General features: G+C 47.4%; 1 protein-coding gene across 1 annotated transcript in view; it reads right to left on the bottom strand.

The window, feature by feature from the left end:
* Positions 1 to 21,605, bottom strand: part of SLC10A7 (solute carrier family 10 member 7) — a 194,127-nt gene that overhangs the window by 10,903 nt on the left and 161,619 nt on the right. Inside the window, exons 9-10 of the mRNA XM_037058439.1 lie at positions 21,052 to 21,103; positions 13,674 to 13,747 (exon numbers count right to left, since the gene is read on the bottom strand). Coding sequence (XP_036914334.1) covers positions 13,674 to 13,747; positions 21,052 to 21,103 — 126 coding nt within the window. The remainder of the gene's footprint in view (positions 1 to 13,673; positions 13,748 to 21,051; positions 21,104 to 21,605) is intronic.

The following is a 21,605-nucleotide window of genomic DNA, read 5'->3' as shown; positions in this document are numbered from 1 at the left end:
GCTCCCATCCACGCCCATCTAAATGACTGGTCTTTGCTCCCATTCCGCACACAGTATTGCCTTACGCCAATCTGCATTCTACTCACTCCCCTGTTTCTTTTGTGTCTTTCCCTCTTAAACTGAGAACTGCTGCTGGGTTGTCTTCAGTACAACTCCGCCGAAGCACCACAACCTCTGTGGTTGCTTTGTGAGACACAGAAACCACCTTCGTCCTCTTTAAACGAAGAATCATCCAAAATGAGGAATGACCAAACCATATACGCCAACAGGAGCTCTCTTGCAGTTTCCTTGGGGTACCAGGGAAGGCGGGCCCCGGAGACCGCACAGACTTGGGGCATTTCCGCCCAGTGAGCAGAGGAGACAGCAGCGGCCCCCAATGTCTAACGACCCCCTGGGCTAGGCCTCAGGTGGACAAACAAGACGACCTGCTATTTATCCTGAATAGATCTGTACAAATGGAATTTTAATCTGCAACTTCTGGAGCCTGAAAAGTGCCCCATCATCGCCTCTGTCCACAGCGCAGGAGAGAGACAGCTTCACAGGACACATGCAGGATGGCAGCGACCTCGGGGTCCGAGTGGGACATTCTCTCTGCTGTCCCTGAAGGGCTTGCATGCGCTCCCACCGCCCCTCCCTCATAGGTGGGAAGGTTTTAAAGCTTGACTTCTATTCTGGGGTAGTCAGAAGCTTTTTAGTCATGTGAAGCAGATGTTAATGTAAAACTTCCTTGAGAGATGTATCCCTCCTTCATATTTCAGAACCAGAATTCAAAAATGTTCCTCTACCCAAAAGGGAGGTTTAGGCATGGAAGAGCAGGAAAATGAACAAATACAAGGTTCTCGGGCTGTTATTAAGAGAAACCGATGATCTTCCCGGTTAGTTGTGAGCTTTAGATGAGAGAAAGCAGCACTCCGGCCGGGCGTCTGGGCAGCCGCGCCCACACAGGGCTTCAGAGGCCCCCGCCTTCGCTGGCATGCTGGTGAGACAGGCGGGCGCAGAGAACCGAAACACAGGGCTTCGTCGGCGCCAGGCGCCGTTTCCAGAGTGTGCAGACGCCCACTTCTTCACTCACATCTGCAATGCGAGTAGAACTACCATTCTTCTCTCCATTTTTCAGATAAAGAAACTGAGGCAGTGGATGACAAAAACATCCCCAAGGCCCCAGGCAGCCAGGGACAGGCTGAGAAGGCAGGCAGACTGGCTCTGTGCTATGCTATGCGCCTGCAACGCCCGAGTGACACTCTGCCCAAGTCCTTGGGAACCCTAGAGGGGAGATGCTTGATAACACTAACACAGAATAAGAGAGGGTGAAAACCTAAGAATGATACTGTCTACACAAGAAAGGTCAGGCAGGGAGTGAGGCGCTCCTCTCAACAAAGGTGCCTGCCTACGTGGCTGACCTTGGAATTGAAATTGGTTGATGACCATTTTCGGCCCATTAAAAAAATTAAGGACTGTGCTTGCTTTCAGTCCCCTGGGCTATAATCCCTCCACTTTGCTGGGAGTTTCGTGTAAATAAAGATGCAAGACAGACCCAAGCGAGCAGCTGGTGTTACTTCTGTTTTGAAACAGGCATGTTCTGATTGGAAAAGATGTTTAATGAATGGCCTGAGCTGGCTCACCAGATGCTGAAATGAAACATTTAACTCTACCAATTGAAGGTTTCCGCCTGGGAAGGTTGGGGCCGCCCTCACCTGTCTGACAGCATTGCAGGAGAAATTAGCAGGCAGGGGATTCGAGGATGAATTAGAGATGGGGCCACGGGGCCTTCACTCGAGCGCTGCTGCGTCTCCAGGAGTCGCCGCCATATTTAGGGAGACAAGCTGGGCAGCAAGTACAGTAAGAGGACTTTGTTTTTTACTTCTCTAGCCTGTGAATGAAGAGTTGTTTGTCTCCTTAAAGAGAAAACCTGGCTTCTGTTCACACTCGAGGATGTGAGAACATCCAAAATAGGAACAAGAATTTCATACGACAAAAATAAAGCAGTCGCCAGAATGTGTGGAGCGTGGCCATCGCCACAGAACTGGCCCCCCTGCCTGGCTCTGCAAGGGCCTCGCTTAGGGTTACTTAGAATTCCTTACGTGTGTTCTAACAGAAATGAAGGAAAGCACTTGAACCTGAGTCTGAGTTAAAGAGCTGCTGGTGGGCGGGACAGACACTCTCACTGACTCCACCACCGCCCTGAAGTTCACCCATAATCCTCTGAACAGTGGAGAGGGGGACTTCCAAAAATCTTTAGTGGCAAATGTGAGTCAGTTGTGACCCAAATGACCATTAATTATTTTTTAACACATGTTTTTTGTTGTTTTATCAACATGACCAGTAATCACTGTCTGTCCGGAATTCTCGTCTCGGTGGCTCCGTGTTTATGATGAACATGGGCCTCAGAAAAGATGGGAGATGAAATAACAAGGCAGTTTTGATTTGGGGATTAGAAATCAGTTATGCATCCTCAAATCCATCCCTCTTGAGAAGGCCAGCTCAGGTTTCTGAGGTGTAACTTGACTGGGTGATGTCCTGCTAACCTGCTCCTGCCCTTTACTTATTCTCAATGGTACAAAAATCGGGGGTGAGAACTTCACATAGGAGACTTTTAAGCAGAGGAAGAAATTAAGAAAACCCTGGGGGCAAATTCTGGAAATAATGATGTTTTCCTAATTTCCTCAGTTCTCCTTAACCTCTGAATACTTAATATATCTAACCATAACACAGAGAATTGTGAATTCCCCAAATCAGTGCAAACAAATGGCCAATTTGTACCAATAAGTAGGCCAAATAAGCAGGTATAATCCTCCCTTGAATTTTTGTTGGGAAGTAGTAGGACAGAAATGTGTGTACAGAAAGTAGTCTAACACGGTGGCTGTCAGCCCAGCTACACGCCGGAGTCACCTGCGTGGCTTTTTAAAAGCCAGGACACCTGGGTCTGTCCTGAGAGGCCCCGAGTTAACGGGGTGGTGAGGGGCCCAGCAACACTGTTGCTGGGCAGCTCCTGGGCGACCCCAACGTGGGCCAGGTCGGGCCAGGTCGAGAAGCTGAGTTTGGCAATAAGGGGAGCAAGAGGACACTGGAAGATTCTGGAATGAGACAGATGAGCTGCTGTGGACCAGCTCTGCTGTTTCCTTGCTATGCAAACAGGGGTGGGTCCTTGGGCCTCCGCAGGCTCCGTTTCCCAGTTTGGACAATGTGATCAATAACGGCCACTGTGCAGGGCTGCTGTGAGGAATAAATGAGATGGCAAGGCAATTTATGGGCCTTATTCAGTGCCCAGCATGGAGTAGGCATCAAGTGAGTGCCAGGGCCTTCCGTTTGTAATGTGCCACAGTGTTCTTACATCTACTTTCTAATTTAATGTTCACTTCAACCTCATGAGACAGGAGAGGGATGCAGGCTCACCAGTCTGGATGTCTCTGTGTCTGGCTGACTTAGAATTTCTCATCATTTTATTATCAAAATAATGTCACACCCTCTCTCACCCCTGGAATGCCTCAGGGCTCCATCTCAGAGCTCTTTCCCCCATCTACTGACTCTTTAATGATATCATCCAGTTTGAGAGCTTTATATATCGATATGCTGAAAACCCCAGCCTGGACCAGATTCTAAACTTACAAAGCCAACTCTCCACTGGATGTCGAAAAGGCATCTCAAACCTAACACTCTCAAAGCAGGCCTGGTGGTCCGCCCCCACATCCCGAACCGGCTCCTCTGTAATCTTTCCCAGTCCAGTGAAGGGCCACTCCGTCCTTCCAGTCCCTCAGGCCAAATGCCTAGCAATGTCTTCAGTTCTTTCTCTTACACACAAACTCAATTCCCCAGCAAGTCCTATTAGCTCTGCAATCTAAATATATCCAGAATCCAGCATGTCTCACCATTCCACCAACATCACTTTTGTCCGGATTAAAGCCTCTTACTGGGTCTGTTTCTCATTGCAGCACGCTTTCACCCATCCAAACCACCTTTACTTAGCACAGCAGCCGTGGAGATCTTTTCAAAGTGGAAGCTGCGTCTTGTTGCTCGACTACTCCAAACACCCTCATGGCCTCCCCTCTTCATGGCCAGTGGGTTTCACACAATGTTGCTTGTCCTTCTTCTGTTATTTTTTACCACATACCCTATAACTCTTTTCCTCCCTCATCCTGCCCCCTGCACACTGGCCCCTTCCTGTCCCCTCAACTTGCCAAGCACACTGTTGCCTCAGGCCCCTTGACCCTCCTTGCCCCTTGGTTGGAATCTCCTTCCCAGAAATAGCCACACAGCTTGCATCCTCTTGGCTTCAGGTCTTGGATCCAATGTCACCCTTAAGCCTGAAGCCATTTCGCCTCCACTCTGGCACTCCTTATTCTCCTTCCTGCTTTCACTTTCTCCCATGACACCACCATCTGAAGCACCATATATATAGATGTTTGTCTGTTTAACCTCACTAAAAATGGAAGCGAGACAAGGAGGGAAAGTTTTTTGGTGTTTTGTTCATTTCTGTACCCTATAGGGTCAACACAGGGCCTGACACATACCAGGCACTAAACAAACACTTGTTGAATGAATGGATGAATCAAGTCAATTATTTTTTTAACCCCCTTTTCATTGACCCCACTGCCTCCTTCACATTTCTGCACTTGCTCTCAGGTGTGGAGGGGTTTGTTTCTTACTAATGTGTAGAAAGTTTGCTCTAGCAGTACTTGGGTGCCAGTGCCAGTGTAGAACAGCACAGTATTCCACTGCACACTCAAGCGCTAGTGCATGGAGCAAACGCGCAGCGAAGGCAGCTTTGGAAAGGGTGACTGCTAGTTTCGCCCATGTGCTCAGCTTCAGGACAGGTGACACTCCGGAGGAGCTGGCTTCCCGGGACCCAGAATATCTTTGAGTTTTGCCCAATTTTACATCTCCTCCTATTCCCCGCATAACTTTCCAAAAAGTTACACCCCACACTTTTAAACATTGGGCATCTGACTTTAATTTCTGTCTGGAGTTGCTCGGATGGGCTGCAGATGGGGACAAGGAGGTGGCAGTGTCACCCTCATTTTGCAGCCACAGGTTCATCTATTTGTTTACTGTTCATTAAATACATGCAAACTGGCTTACAGTGTCTGCTTCCACTTCTATGGGAACTTTTTGGAAGAGACATGAGCGAATAAAGAATTGGCACAATGCAGCTCTCAAATGACAGTTGTCATCTGTCCCTCTGCTGGTGGCCTCCGGGGCAAGATCCCTCACTTTGCTCACAGCAAACACCTGTCGTTCTCTGATGCACATTTCAGTGCTGCTGGAGGCCCACGTTCCGATATGAATCGTGGTCGTGAAAACCGAAGCCCCCTGCAACTGCCAGCCAGGGCGGAGACGGACAGGAAGCACTGGGAAAGGGCCGCGGCCATCTCCCACATGGGGCGCAGGCCTCTTCAGAAACGGCAGGCCCTAGAACGATAGAAAGTGACCCCCTCACTTCCTGTGGCATTTCCCTTTTGGAAGCATGATCATTAATGTGTAACATTAATCTCTTTGGAGCTACTTCTAACTGTGACAAGGAGGTTTTTACTCTGAAGCAGACACAAACCATGGAATTAAAAGCATGCACACTAAGACCTGTCAGCAGGAAGCCATTGGGATGAAGGCTGGGTCTGCAATGTGAGGTGCCGCCCAACACCTCACGGGGTGTTCCTGTCTCCTTGGTGGTGGGCTGCAGGGGAACCGCTGCAAGGTGGGCTCGGCTGCCATGCAGTGGATGCATGTGGCCTGTCTCCCTCCTGCTGTGTCTCTGAGACTAAGGGAGCAGCACACAAATGTCACACCCTTCCTAGGTATTTCTAGAGTACCACGGGTGCAATGGGAAGGATGCTGAATTTGACACCAGAGACCTGGGTTCAAGCCCCGAATGTGCCACCTACCAACTATGGGATTGAGTGAGCTGACCCTAATATGCTCGGTTTCCAACCTCTGCTGTAAAGGAGGCTGCAAAGACTATTTCAGACGGTGGTTGGGGGCTTCAGGAAGACAGTGTGTGCGAAGCACCTAGTACAGTGCCAGGCCTAGAGTCAGCGCCCCTAAATGAGAGCTATTCTTATTATTACTATTAGAGCAGTATGGAACGGGACTGTGGGGCTCAAATGCAGTAGTCCACAGGACAGGCAGAGGAAGGGCTGGTTACTGACATCTCCCTGGACCTGCTGAGAATGGTGACACGCTGTGGAAGACCACAGACCCTGCAACTTCCTACTGGGAGGCGCCCAGACCTCTGCTGGCCCCCCCCTGCCCACGGTTCGCTGACGAGGGCTTCTGTGTCTATTGGGTTTTCTGCCTTCTGGAATGAGGGGATTCTGTCCTGGTTTCTTGGGTCTTTCCACAGTATCAATTACACTGTGGGATTTTTTTTAAAGCCATACATCATTCCTTTCATAAAAGGATTTATAAAAGGATAACCCTCAAATAGTAGGGTTTGTGAAATTATTTCGAATACACATATACACACATTTTTTACCCTCAGGCAGCTGGGAAGACATGGTCTTACTGGAACCAAGCCTCCCTTCTGGGGCCTGGGGACCACAGACCCTGAACGAATGGTTTTCTTGTCATCGGGCCTACTTTGTAAACACCTGCACCCTTACACGTCCAAGTCTGTGGCTTGACTGGACGGGCATGAGAAGAATGCAAAGGGACACCTAAACATCAGGCAAAAGAGTGGGGACCGCAGCTGCAGATTAGACAACAGGAGCAGATAGTGGTCCTTCCTAGATGCCATGGGACGAGGATGTATGTGACTCCTAGGCATTGGGGCCCAGGCCTCCGGAGTTGCTGATTAAAACATTTACTGTTTATTTGACTTCTTCATAGTGCTCAGGAGTGTGTCACGAGAACATCTGTGTCCTAAGTATCTCCTTTGGCTAATGACGAGATAAAAGTATCTAAAAGTGGGGTGCACCATGGCTGACTAAAAAACACCAAAACTAACAACCCAGGGCCACTCAAACTGGTTCCCCCATCAACAAAGTGCACCTACTAAAACCGGACCGAATGCTCTGCCAGGTCAAAAGCCTCTCTGAGAACCTGGGGTCCTGGGCCAGCACCCCTGGGAGCTGGAGGTGACTGTGGGTGTATGTGACGTGGGTGCATGTGATGTGGTGGCTCTCAAACTTCCGTGGGCATGATACTCTTTTTTCCAGTGTGTTACAAAGAACAGTCTCCAGGGTTTGATTCTTAAAAACTCCGAGTCAGTGGGCCTCAGGTGAGGCCCGGGAATCCAAGTTTTTTTAAGGAAGCGATGTGCTAGAGCTTTGGGGGCCACCCTCTGAGCAATGCTCCTCCTAGGGTGTCCCTCTGAACGACTCAAGGTTCTGAAGGGAACACTTAAGTCTTTCAAAGTCAGAGAGCCACTGAGCGTTACAACTGGAAGGGCCCCAGAGGCTATCCAGTCTGAGTCTGCCGCAGTTAGGGGACCAGGGGACGGACACCAGCTGCCGGGTCGCAGCCCAGGACCTTGGGCAGGGCTCTCATTGCAGCTCGGCACGGACTCTCCCACTCGAGCGGCTGTCTGTCCCTCGTGCTGATGTCTGAATGAACCAGCACCATCGTGCACTGTCGACGCAACAGTATTTTCAGGTAAATTACTTTGTATAATAAGCACTTAGCACAGTGTTTGCCTATTAAGTACTCAGTTAATGTCAGTTGTTATTATTCCTACTATTGAAAACATTATGAATAGGGAATTTTAAAAATAAATCAACAAAAGGTATAGAAACTCTGTTATAGAAGCTGAATTAATGAAGTCTACATGTAGGTGATCTTTCACTACAAATCAAGAATTATTATTCTGAGTCTTAATTTATCTCTGGTTCTTACATGGTATTGGAAATCTGGGCTCAAGTTCATTAAAAGGCAGCAGCAGAGGCCCAGGTCCACACGGTAACTGTTCGAGGAAGAGGATACGACCCAGCCTAGGAGACGTCGGTGAGGAGAGGTGCGGGGCGCTGGCCATTGTGGGTCCAGGCAGGTGTCCCCTGATACATCACTGAGGTGCCTGGCACTCGAGAGTTGGCCTGGGTGCCCGCCATGGAGGTGGCGTTGTCTTTGACTGCATACTTGCCACCCGGAACCAGGAGACTTCCTAAAACGTGATCACGAAGTCTAGATGTACTAGCAGCGGTTTTCAGACACCAAACTCAGAATCAAAAGTTCAAAACAAAATAGTCCGGAGCCTCAGAGGGATGTTGAGTGTACCAATGCGTCAGAGGACTTACACTTACCTCTTTCTGTGGATCAGGAAACAGCACCAAACCACCGGCCCTGCCCGCTGCCCCTGGGCACGGCGGCACGATCTGGCACTTTGGTCATTTCAGGGGCATCCTTAAAATCTGTCAGAAATCAGTCAGAATCTGCAGGGCCCCCAGACAGCCATGCCCTACAGAACTGTGACCCCAGGGCCAAACTGCAGGACGGAAAGTCTCGGCTCTGCCCCAAAGGCAAACTCCTGTCTGCTGCCTTCACTCTGCGCTCTGCTGCCCCTGGAACCGCTCACTGTCAGGCAGCCTGTGGCTCTGAGTGTGCAGGAAGGGGGCGCACACAGTGTGGCCTCACACAGGGTACGGGCTGTCTCATCAAGGCTCACATTAAAGAGCCTACAGCTTTTGGTTAATAAATAAAGCAAAAGGAACGGGTGCCAGTGTGTGGCTGGGCCACACGGAAGCCTGTGCCGATGGGCACAACGATAGGCACCGGGTACTTTAAAACCACTGCATCACCAGCAACACAATCAGAAGTAATTTTCTTTTTTAAACAATTGATATAACAATCGAAACCCTCGCCGGGACTGCACAATTCCCATAGCTGGAATCAGTAGTGCGCTTTCCGGTCTTCTAAGTGCTTTCGTAGTATCCTGTTACCCAATGCAGTGCCCGGATGCTTGCAAGCCCAGAATCTAGTCTCTACATGGTCTGGGATACATTCTTAGCTTTATTTCTATGCTCTCATTTCTCTGTATGCAAAATAAGAGAACCACTGATTCCACCTGGTTTAGGTAACAGCACTCAGTGGGTTAAGTGCTGTGAAAAAGTGCTTCCCACGCTAAGCAGCGTGGTTTTACAAGACACTAGTCTTCATGTGCCAAGGAGCATCACAGATGAAGTTTAAGAAAAAAGAAAAACGGGATGGCTAACTTTCACATTTCAATTCCATTGCCTTTTGAGAAAATAACGTAGATGGTATTAAATGATGCTTTCAGCCCAAGCTACAGGTAATCGCTTACTATTCTTGCAAAGCTTCCAAGTACAATCGAACACGGGAACCTTTTCAGACTTTGTTTCTCTATGAAAATCTTTGGAGCGTGTCACGATATGTCTCTGATCTCTTCAGAGGAAGTGACAGCCCTGTTTCCTTTCCTGCGATATTGTAACATTATTTACAGAATCTTTCCTTCCAAGAACTTGTTTCCGCTCCATGCCTAGGAGGGAGGCTTACAGAGGGGACGTCAGCCCTGGGCACTGAGACTCACGGCTGCAGCGGCCTGCAGCCCCGTGCGGTCCACTGCTCATTTCACAGCCGAGGAAATCAGGGCCATGCTGGTTCAGTGACGTGGTCCACCTTCTGGGGAGAGAACTGGAACTTGAACGCTGACTAGAATCAGGTCCGTGTTCTTTCTACTCTTTCCAGAACCCAATGGCTATGAAAAAGTTATCTTCTTTTTGTATACTGCAGTTTTTTGTCACAGTTCAGCAGACGATGGCAACAAAGGGTAAAGGTTGTGAGGAATGGCTGCTTGGTTTGCATTTGTGCAAAAGAATCTCTGAGCAGTAAGACACAGAGTGGACTTCTAATAAATGTTGATCATGATACTCCTCTTAAAATTTAGAGAGCATTCTTTCAACTGAGAAATGCTTCTGGAGAAAGAAAACAGGCAGGAGTTGCACGAGTGACCTCCCAACAGCCGGGTGACACGTTGTCAAGGTGCACACTCCCATGTTGCTGTTTAAAAACATCAAAACCTGACACATACACTTAACTTAAGGATCTCAAACAGCCTGAAACATCCTCTTTCCAGGTAGAGTAAGAAACTTTTCTCCTTCTGTTAGAACTCTAGACAAGCAAAGTGATTTGAATACTCAAAAGGAAAAGACAAACAGAATAGAACACTAATTCCACAGGGTGTCTAGGATCGAATTTCTTTCTTGATGAGATCTATCGACCCGCGGGGCACTGAGCCATTGTTAACTAGGGTACGCACTGTCCCTCCATCTCCGCTATGTAGAACCCCTCCTCATTACCACACAAATACCAGAATCCAGCTAGAGGTCACTCTGGGGGAGTTCCTGGCTTTTACGGCACCCCGCGGCAAGGGATGCCGTCCTCCCCAAATCTAAAACTCCCTGCAGCCCTGAGCTGCAGCTTCGGGGGCATGGCAGATGAGCCCGGCGCGTTGGTTCAGACGCGGCCCAGTGACGGCGCTGCCCTCCCTGCAGGCCTCCTCTTTCTCCCTGAACGAACTCCAGGGAACGGCATCATGTCAGGCTTTCCAGATGGATTATGTGAAGCCATAGCTCAATGTCATTTTCAATAGGAAGCCTCATAATTAAAGGTCAAATAGTCACTTCATCTGCAATCAATCAATAGAAAAAGTACTAATACGAAGAACTAATCAATCAATGGCAAATGCACTAATAAAAGCAATGAATCAAATTCAGCATGTGCGTGGGTGCAGGTACAGGGAAGAGACTGAGACGGGGCCAAGGCAAGGACAGTAAAAGAGACTGAGAGTGTATGTACAAGAGAATGTTCAGAAGGCTTCTCCGGCAGGAGTCTGCAGCTTCGGTTCTGTGGTTACCTCTTGGCCTGCAGTGACGTATTCTTAACTCCGAATACTGAATGCGAAATACTGGAGCGTATTTCTCAAGTATCCTATTTGCGATGTTGTGTGTGTGTGTGTGTGTGTGAAACCATGAGAAGAATACTATGACAGTGATTGCAAAAGGGATAGATACGTTTTCTAAATTCCAAGTAGGTACAATCTGTTGTGTTTCATCTGTGTGTGAGGGGAGAGAAAGTACAACTCCAAGTGAAATGATCTGAATTTTCCCCCTCCTTTCTGAAATACGTATTCATCACACTTAACGTGATGTTTTTTCCTTTCTATGCGGATGAGAAGTTGCGTTAGGGTAATTCTCACCCATGCAGACAAGAAGTCGCATTAGGTCAGTGAGTGACACAGCCTCTGCACCAGCAATGGCAGGTCACCGGGAGACAGAAGCGTGTATTGGAACTTGTGAAAACTGACAGAGTCAACTCACAGGCTGAACAAGGCCGTTCCAGCAATAGGGGCCCCAGCTCTGTGCAAGACTAAGATGGCTCCTGGGACAGGGGCCATCATGCCCCCTCTCTGAGACAGGGACGGCAGCAAAGGGGCCGTTTCTGGACAAGCCATGGCTAGGGGACTGCAGGAGGGAAGCCAGGTGTGATCAAGGCATGATAAAACAGTCGAGTCGGAACTAACGGTCCCTAACCTGAGAACCAGAGAACGGACCCCTGGGGAAGTATCAGAGGAAGAGTCCAGATGAGTATTTAGGTTTCATAGTTTCAAGAGAGATTAAGTCTATCCTGTTACAGAAGTAACTAAGGATTTACACTACACGGATACTTAGATATGTGAGAATGCTACAGAGGCAAACAAAATCCAAATTGACCCAACCCTTTTTATCAAAATGTCGATTGGTTTTCAAGCACCTGTTTGTTTGAAATTTAGCTTTCAGGAAGCATCAAGAAGAGACGAGTATGGATTTGGGATTAGGAAGAAAAAAGAGACAGAAAGACAGAGTGAATGACTGTTTTGCTTAGAGAAAAGAGGAGAATACTGAGAGTGGAGGACCATGCTTTTGGGTGGAGCTCTTTGTTCAACACAGCTAGCTCCAGCACAGACCACCAGGGAGAAACCAAAAAATCCATTTAGGTTTTCCTGATGAAAGTAACCCACCAGGGGTGGGTTGGGTGCAAAAGCCCACGGCACAAATGCTCAAGTGCATTGGCTCAGCACCTGCCTGAGGCCCCGGGCCCACTGGATCCCTGAGTTGGGGCATCTGAAGCATCTGGTGGCGTCTGCCTCTGGACTTGCTACCTTTATAACAGCCCCTTACTTTTTAGGAGACCCAGAAAGACATCCAGACATTGCATCATGATAACCACATGGAGAAAAACAGTGTGAGAAGATTTCTTGGAGGTCAGCAATTAAACCACATCCGTTACATGAAAATCTACAAAATGGGCGACTAGAACCCTGGGAATGGTAAGAGTCATAAATACTGTCGTGAGAAAATAACCAGTAGCAACAGCTACCGCTGAAAGACCGTCTGCTCCGTGCCAGGCAGGATGCCCAGCTTCTCGGAGGGTTATCTCATCCAGTCCACAGCAATTCACACACATTCTGGCGCGGACTGACTACCAGCTGCGGCTGCCAACTCCCAGTACTGTGCTAGGTCCTTAACAAGTGTTATTTTTAATCTTGACAATCCCCTGGCAAAGTGAGGATTATTACCACTCCCCTCCCCCCACATTTTGCAGATGAGAAAGCTAAGGTTCAAGGAAGTTACGTGATTTGTCCAAGATCACAAAATCAGGATTGGGATGTGGCTTTGGAAGCTCCTTCAACTTCAATTTGATGTCAATTATAAGGAAAACCTATCAAACACACAGCAATGTATGAATAGTATACACACATATATGTATATGTACACATACATGTGTATATACATGTATGTATATATGCACTAACAATTTATTCAGATAAGCTATGGCCCTAGGTAGCAATTGCTCCTTAAAGAGTTTATCCAATTTTTAAATCATTTTCCTAACTTGGCAAGACTGACAACAGACTGGAGCAGACAGATGTGTGTGGGGCTAGTAAAGACATTATGGAATGTCTTCGCCTTCCGGTTTCAGGCTGAACTCACCACCTCGCAGACTCAGAGTGACATCACGTTCTCCCTTCTCTCCAATGAGTCACGTGCCAACGCATAAAGTTCTTATGACGGGTTTCTACCTCCACGCGCCTCCCAGCCCAAGGCGTTTGTGAGTGACACGCGTTTCCATAAAGTTGTTCATTGCTTAATGACTTTTAATGACTGAAAACCTGAGTTCTGGATGTCCTGACATGTTATTGGGACAACGCCACTAAACTGGACAAAACTAAGTTGAAAATGGCATCTTTCTTCTCGATCTATTTTTTGTCTATTAAATAAATATTTATTTCACTTTAGGTGCTAATGACATTGAGTTAATAATAATGATAATGTGTTTCTTTATAGAAGGAATATAACATTCTGAAATGGACTTCAAACTAATGTGAATATCAAATTAGAGACATAACATGATTTCCACCTTGCTCTAAGCTTTCAGAGAATAAGGTTAACATTTCCCAGAGGCAGCTCCAGAGCCTTCCAAAGACAAGTTTTTGCCCATTGTGCCCCCGGCCCCAGCCTCTAACACTGATGTTCTATATTGAAAACCTTTTACGAGAACCGAAAAGACTTTTCAGGCCCTCGGAAATTGATTCAATCATACGAGGGTATTTCAAAGTGATGATTCATTCTCATATTGCTAGTGTTCTTTAACAGAGTGGACAAAACCCCATTCCTTTTAATTTCACAATCATAAGATACAACTATCTGAGGGTAATATTAAATTAGTTTGTAGGTCTGTGATTCACTTACCCAATGTGAGGGATTTGTGTGTAGAGCAGAAAATGATAGCCACAGTGTCTGCTGGTGTGAAACCTGAATTGTTCCTAGGGGCAAAAAGAAAAAAAGAAGAAAGTACTTTACAAATACTTTTATGAAAAGCCTATTTAACATATCCTAAATCAAATGTAGTACTTACCTTCCCATTAACATCCCTTTAATCAGTCTCAGTGACAGAAGGAGTTCTATGCCCAAATGTACACAAGTGTCTGAATTTCTTTTTTGAGAACCATTTCTGAGTCATTTATCCTTGAAAAGGAGACAGTTTTAAAATTGTGTGGTAGAGGTCTCCCAAGATCACACTTGTCATCAACTTATGGCACGGGACTCCATGAGAATCACGCAGCAAGCACTCGGCCAGCTGAGGCTCCAGCTATCACTGGACATTCCCCTCGTGGCTTGAAAGGGTCTGCACATCTGCAAACTGCTCAGGCACGGAGCAGCGTGTCCCGGCAGCAAACAGACCCAATCCCAATCTGAGAAACACACGGCGTGAACAAAGATTTGGCATCATATGCTTTAGTAAAAGAAACTTATCATTTCAGCAGTTGCCGTATATCAAGTATTCTGCATGTAAAAATAACAATTCTGTAAGACGGGCATCTGACGGCATAGGTGCCTCTCCCCAGAGTTGAGAAAACTGCGGCGCGTACAAGTTGCATGAGTTACCCAGGGCCCCGGAGCTGCTGAGTGACAAAGCCAGGGTTTCAGTCCAGCCCGGCTCCTGTGCCTGCACTCTTCACTGCCGTTTCCCACTATTACTATATAATATGTTCAGTATAAAAAAAAAACTCAGTCAAAGGCCGTTAAATGTTATGGGGGTCATGGTGCATATCATACTCGGGTTTCCTGGTTTGGATGATGAAGACTGAGAGAGCTGGGACAAGGGTTAGCAATGTAGTTATTATTCTGGGTCCCTGGTCTGTTAGAAGCGATTCCTTCCTGCAGCATCGGGGTTTGGAGACACAGCACATCTACTCATTCCCCGCCCTGAACTCAGCCAAGAGTCAGCAAATGGGAAAGTGCTCCAGACGCTGACTGCGTCTGTGTACTTGCAGACGTAATGATCTGGCAACCTCTGGGACCTATAAAGGGGGAGATCCCGCCAGTCCCTTAGGAACCTGAGCCTCACATACAACTTTTGTTGGGAGACAGTCTTCTCTAAACAGGGCCCTGCATACTGTTTTCTTTGTCACATACTCACTGCAGGGCAGAGGGGCCCCCTCCTCCGCCTCCTCCTCACCCCTGGACACATGGTAAGAGAGTTGATCGTCCTTTGGTCTTTGCTCCCCTGAAGAGTGGCACAGGCTCACGCTTCCTGAACAGTCTCCCCTCCAGCTCACTGTTTGACGACAACTTCCCGAACTGCATTTCTGGCGTCTCACCTCGGTTGAGAACTCTCTGCGGATATGTATCACTCGAGTATAACAAGACTGCCTTACTGTTCCCCCATTCCACTCTCCTATTTGCACTGTGGTCCCACTCTTATTTTTTAAACATTGTACGACATGCCCGACGTATTCCCCGACCCCTTCATTCACCATGATGTGATGGAGGCCTAACGTGAAAGGAACTCTGAGGTTCTGTAAATGCACGGAGCAAAGGAAGACAGATATGTGCTCCATGAAAGAGAAAGAGACCAAGGACAAGTGAGGGGGAAGGAGAGTGAGGGAGTTTTGGCACTGGAAGGAAGGGTTATCTCCAGCTTGGCAGGGGACTCGGGGATGATGATGGGGCGCAGAGAACCTCTTGGAGGCGATGACAGTTGATCCAGGCTTGAAAGAACAGGTTTCGACATGCGCAGGCGTGTACTTGAGGTCAGGAATAGTGAGACTGAATATGGGCACGCGGGGGCCACGGGCAGACAGCAGTTCTTCCGGCTGACTTGTGTGTGGGGACACTGGCTTGTGACAAGCAGTGTGGCCTTGATAAGATGGGACAAGGAAGTTAAAGAGGCACATGGAGCAATAAATGCCTGAGGATGATGAGACAAGGCAGGGCGAACCACGGCGAGGGCGGGGGATGGCGGTAAGAGACACGAAGACAGAATTAAAGGAACTTGTCAAGTGTTGGCCTCCATGAAATACACGTTCCTTCCTGACAGCTTAAGAGCATGGACTTTTGGGGCAAATGCACCAAAATTTAAATCTAGACCATCTTTCTGCCTGCCTCTGAAGCTCACTGTCAGGATAAATGCCCCTGTTTGTTACAAATCTGGCACACTGTGAATGTTTAATACGTGCCAGTTATTTTACTGTTCGTGTTGCTTTGTCGAAGGAGGAAGGAGGAAAGAGAAATCGGAAGCTTTGAGCACACGGGACCGCACACAGCATCGAGACTGTACAGCACACAGCACGACTACTGGGCTAGTTCCAGAACGTTCTCCAGCAGTGCCTGCAGTGCCCGCAACACAACGAAGGCAGGTATTCACATGTATTGCTTTCCTGTCTCCTGCTGCCCTGGTGTAGAACCAGTGGTGGCTGCATCTGGATTCGTGCCCCTGGATTTTCCCCCAAGAGAGAGTCTGGCAATACACATCTCCTTTGGTGAACTTTGTTCTGCTTCGTATTTACTCTTTTCTGGATTATAGCACATTTCCAATGTGCCAAAATCTCTCTGGTCAAGAAGGTTCTGATTTAACCGGCTGCTCTGGCTGCCGCTGGTCAGAGCAGCCTGCAGTGTGGCTGAAGTGGGTATCTGAGGACACGCTTAGCTGCCCTTGGTTTGGGGGAAGGAGACCAAAGCTAGGCCCCCTCGGGAGGCTGCTGGCCCCGCAGCTCTACTCACAGAGTTGGTCAGTCGGGAGCAAGGACCAGCAACTGAAAATGGAGTGTAAGGTTACAAACAATATTCCCCCTGAACAGGGCTGACTTACACTCTACTTATCAAGTACCAGGACCTTGGAGAAGCCCACGGAGCGGCAGACGCTCACTTGGTCCTCCGTTCCCCGAGAGGATGGTGAGCACGGGACTGAATAACCACAGCAGGAAACACCGACTGCTTTCTAAGCCCTTCGCTGCCAGTACTCCTTCCTTCCCTGCACGGTCCGGTTGCCCTGCTTTTTCCACAAAGGGACCGCAAAGCACAGGAGGGTTACACAACTTCCTTCAAGTCTCATGACCAGTAGGTAGGCTGCCCCACACCCTGGAGATAAGGTTGCCTCGGAAGAGAAAATTATTTTAAAAACACCAAAAAAACCACCACAAAATATAGTGGATGAGATCAGCTATCATGTTCAGCGCCCTTCCCTGAGCCACACTCTCCAGGGAGAGGGAGGGCTTGAGGGTCGAAAGGCACAGAAAAACGAGGAGTGCTGTGTGTTGCACTGAAATAGTCATGACCATAATTATTTTCAGTGATTAGCATCTCTGTTGTGTCTGCTCACATTTTTTAAAGGAATCACATTACTATTTATTTTCTAATTCTACTTTATCTCTTTTTAATATTGATTTTCTTTTTATCCTGTTTTTATAATTCTTTTGATCACTTTGGCTTCCCCTGAGATGTTTATTTCCTTTCCTTCCCAGCTGGTCTTTCTATTCTCTTACAAAGCTTTCAATCAGTGTTTTCCACATGATATTTATTTTGCCTTCCTTTGTGGTGCCCACAAAGGAAAACGTGTCAGACGGTTTTACTGGTAGAACCTCAGAATGGGGGTACAAAAGCCCCTCTGAGAGAGTGTGTTTGAGCCCGCTGTTCTGAGAGGAGGAAGCTTCCATGTAAAGCGCTTTCCTTTGTTAACCCCTGGACCTGGTGCATTTTGTCTTTGCTCATTTTAGGAGACGACCCCCTGTGTCAGCTGAGTGGCACTCAAAAAAATGCCCTTACCGTTAGTAGCAGCGTGGGCTTCCTCCTCTCCCTCCCCTCCTTCCGCCCCCGCCCTCCTCCCTCCCGGGGCTGTGCTGAGGGGCTGAGGGGCCCGGGAGACAGCACAGTAAAAGCCTACTGATAATGATTAGAAGGCCTACACAAATATTTGAATATTTGTTTTCTTCCTTTTCCCTTGTTAATGGTTTCTTTTGTCACTCTAGTGACATTCTTGGTTTTTATTACTCTGTTATCTGCTTATCAAACTGTCTTTTATATATTTTTAAAAGGCTCCCAATGACTGCGTTCTTTTTCCAAGCTTTTTTCAGCCTTTTTTTTTTTTTTAACATTGACAGCTTCTCAAAGTTGTAGAAAGCTTTGGTCATTGTGGATGGCTGACTCTTGGTTTGATGAATCAACTCTCATTTCCTAGCAACTATGACAAAGAAACGTCAAAAAGAATGTTTTACAAAGTTGGAAATGCTAATAGGCATGACTACTGTCTCCATTTTATAAATGAGGAAAGAGACGAAGTTACAAAGTCATTAAACAGGACTGAAACTCAAGTCTGCTAGGCGCCACAGGTGGGATTTACAACCTGAACACTGCTCTATAGCGAGGGCAGTGAGAACACCGCATAATAATCCTCAAATGTGTTTTAAATACTCAGAGTAGAAGAAGTTCACATGCCAGACACCAGAATGACAACATGCCAGTCAGTCAATCTAAGAAATGTTAACTAGGTAGGCAGAGTGTTGCAGGAGAGTTGAATTTTTCAGGCTGGGTCTCTCCTGGGTTATGCTAAACTTCCACCATGGGAGGTCAGAGGACATGCTGTGCAAAAAAGATAGATTTCCATGCTGATTTTTTGTGTCTGGATATTTGGATTGGTTTTACATTTACTGAATTGGTAACAAAAAGACAAAAGAAACCCACAGGCCAATTTTACCCGTTTTAAATAGGAAGGAACAAAAAGTAGGGCAAGAAAATTAAATTAAACAGCACATAAACCAATGGGTCCTTGTTCCAACTCTTGGTATCTCTGATTAATTTGTTTCTGTTTCTGCGTGGACTTGAAGAATCCAGTTAAAGATTCTCTGTAAATTCCCTAAGCAAGACAAGCATCACAGATTTTGAAGGTAAGGGAGGTAGTTTTATGCAGTGGAAAAAGCACAGGTCAGCACTTTGGGAAACAGCAAATGGGAGTGGACTTCCATTCTTGGTGCACTATTTGCCATCCGACTTTGGGGAAGTCACTAAGTTACTAAAATCTAATTTTAGGTGAGTTACTAAACTGCTCTGAGCGTGGGTCCTCATCTGCAAAACTAACACGCGTAGTATCACGGTCGTTGTTGCCAGACTTACAAGAACCAGCACGCACACGCGCCCCAGCACAACGCCCGGCACGGGGCAGGCTCCGTAGTGCTCGCCATTTCAATCCTCCAACAGAACCCTGAGGTGCTACAGGGTCTCTCGGCATGGAAACAAAGTGAAAACCACCTTCCAAGTTTGGGCCAACTGAAAAATCCCCAACTGTTAACGGACTATCTAGTGGCTACACACCCTGAGCAAGGAGCAGGATGACAGCCACTCCACATTCTGGTGTTGGTGGGAGGACGGGCACGTCCGACATCGGGCCAGGCCAGGTGGAAACGCAGCAGAGCTGCGGTGGAGGCAGAGTAAGGTAGAACAAAAGGGTCTCGACACCACAAGGCCTCGTGTAAGTCCAGTCTACTTCAGGCTGGAATTCCGAATTTTAATTCGGCCAGCAGTGATACCACCGTCTCTCCTTCAGCAACCCTGACAGTGGCCACTCTGGATGTGTTGAGAGTTTTTCAGTCACTGACAGGATCCTCAGCTGACCTCATCCAACAGGACAGGAGAGGGGTGAGATGATCACTCGGCCACGAGGACCAGTAAACAAACAGCTGGTGAAAGGCAAACCATCATTCCTAAGGTGACCTAACAAGCCATTTACCAAAAAAGCCTTGAAAATAGCTCCCACTCTCAGACTTACCCAAATAGGTCACACTTTCTCTGGAACCTAGGGGCTCTAGGCTTTACTCTTACTCAAAAAGTCACGGCCACAGGTGTGGTAAAAATGCTTCAAATTACACTGATCAGTGAGCTTTTTTTGATCAGCCTCCTGCTTGACCAAGGGCCATAGGGTCAACTACCACACGTGAGGCCCAAGCCCTCACAGCCCTGACAGCGTCGGCCTCATAAGCGACCCAGATGTCACCACCACCCAGCATTCGAGGGCCTGGCGGCTGGTCCCAAGCTCCCCTTTTCAGGTCCTTCCTCTGCTCTCCTTGTCCCAGCGTGGTATGTGTGCACACGCCCCATTTGCATAGTTGCTTTTTCTCCGACCATGACCCCCTCTTTGCCTCTCTGTTTGCGAAACTGTTGGCCATCTTTATGACTCATGGGAAACCCCTTCTTTGCCAGGAAGCCTTGTTCTACCACTTTCTTTGGAAGTGCTTCCTTCTTTGAACCTACAGCAGGCTGGCTCCCTGCGCCACTGAGAGGACACTGTGTGCATCTCGTCTATGAGCTCGTGCAGGACCGAAATCACCTCTTGCTTCTAACATTCGCTATGGTGACTTTCTCATTCCAAAGGCTCAAGTAATATCTGTGGAGTGTATAACGCCGGTGGAAGAAGTTGCATTGGAGGCGAGTCTCTAAGACCAGGAAAGATGAAGTAGGATGTGGAAACCAATTTTGACATAGGGGTAGCCTTAGCGAAGGACAGAGATGAGAACGCGGTTCTTTCAGGGAACGGCAGAGACTTTCCCTCCATCACAGGCGTAGACGGCATGATTGCTAGTAGCGGTTCACGAGGCCGATGCTGCCCTTTGCCCCAAAGTGAACTTCACTCTGCGGGTACTAGATACCCTGGGCAGATCTCTACACACGAGCACTACCCGCAGAACTTTGAGTCATTGGAAGCAACGTGAAATGCATAAAACACATTTGGTCTAGAAGTGAGAATACCAGTAAGACAGCCATCGCAATAGTCTCGAGCAAGATGAGGCTTCAGAAGCACAAAAAATATTACAGAGGGAGGGTCAAGAGATTTTTAAAAACTAATGACGTGAAGGATGCTGGTCTGAGTAACTCCATGGACGGTGGTTCCATTAACAGGAAGTAAACAAGTGAGAGAAAGAAAGTGTTGGGGGAAAGATGAATTCCATTGTGAGTACCTTGAGTGTGGGGTCTGACGGAGACAGGCAGGTGAGGACGCCCAAACGGCGAGTGCTAAAGTAGGAAGGCGTGCGGGAACCCAGGGCCGGGCTTGCCGATCACCAGCTGCCTGCTCGGGCCAGCAGAACGCAGAGGCTGCCTAAGCACGCGCTGTGCCCACGTGAGACGAGGCCCAAGGACAGAGCCTTTCAGAATGTCTCCAACTCGAGGGTGGCAGGAGCAAGAAGGAAAGGCCAGGCAGTCAGGAGAAAGACGGGAACAGTGTGGTGGCAGAGGTCCAGTCAAGAGCATGGGTCCTTATTTAGAAAAGCAGTACAGCAAGAAATACCAAATCACTTACCGTGTTGAAAAGATGAAGGTTAAAAGCATAAAACTCAGCTGAATGGAAAATACTGGAAAAAAAAAAGATTGAATCTAAATTAGGCCTATAAAAGCAGTATCTGCAGCATATTTATTGGTATGCTTCATTTGATCTGAAATTTATGAGAACTCAAATAGAAAAACAAATGAATAAATAAGCATAAGTTGCTGGAGTGATAAAATCATCAAAATCAGTGGGACTCAACCTGTTCTTATTGACAATATCCTCAGACAAAATCTATGAGGTCTACTGCTCACAACAGATCTAAAACCCTCTTTGACTTGAGATTTGGTTATTTAATTTGTTCAGTTTAGAGAGGGCTGGTTTGTTTATACTGAGTATTTACAGCAAACGGCATGAATACCGTAGGCTATAATAAATATTTTGGAGTAACTCACTTTGATTTTAATAACATAAGATTATTTGATAGGGCAATTACCAAAAGTTGCCTTTGGTAGTACAGGATAAATAGAACAAAAGATTTCTTTCTTTTTTTTTTGGGTGAACAACCAGTGTTTTAATTACTTATTACA

The sequence above is a fragment of the Sturnira hondurensis genome, unplaced genomic scaffold (genome assembly GCF_014824575.4).
Source record: "Sturnira hondurensis isolate 20B ecotype Veracruz unplaced genomic scaffold, ASM1482457v3 Scaffold0010128, whole genome shotgun sequence".
Lineage (NCBI taxonomy): Eukaryota > Metazoa > Chordata > Mammalia > Chiroptera > Phyllostomidae > Sturnira > Sturnira hondurensis.
The sequence above is the reverse complement of the archived record's forward strand: the minus strand, read 5'-3'. Positions and strand labels throughout refer to the sequence as shown.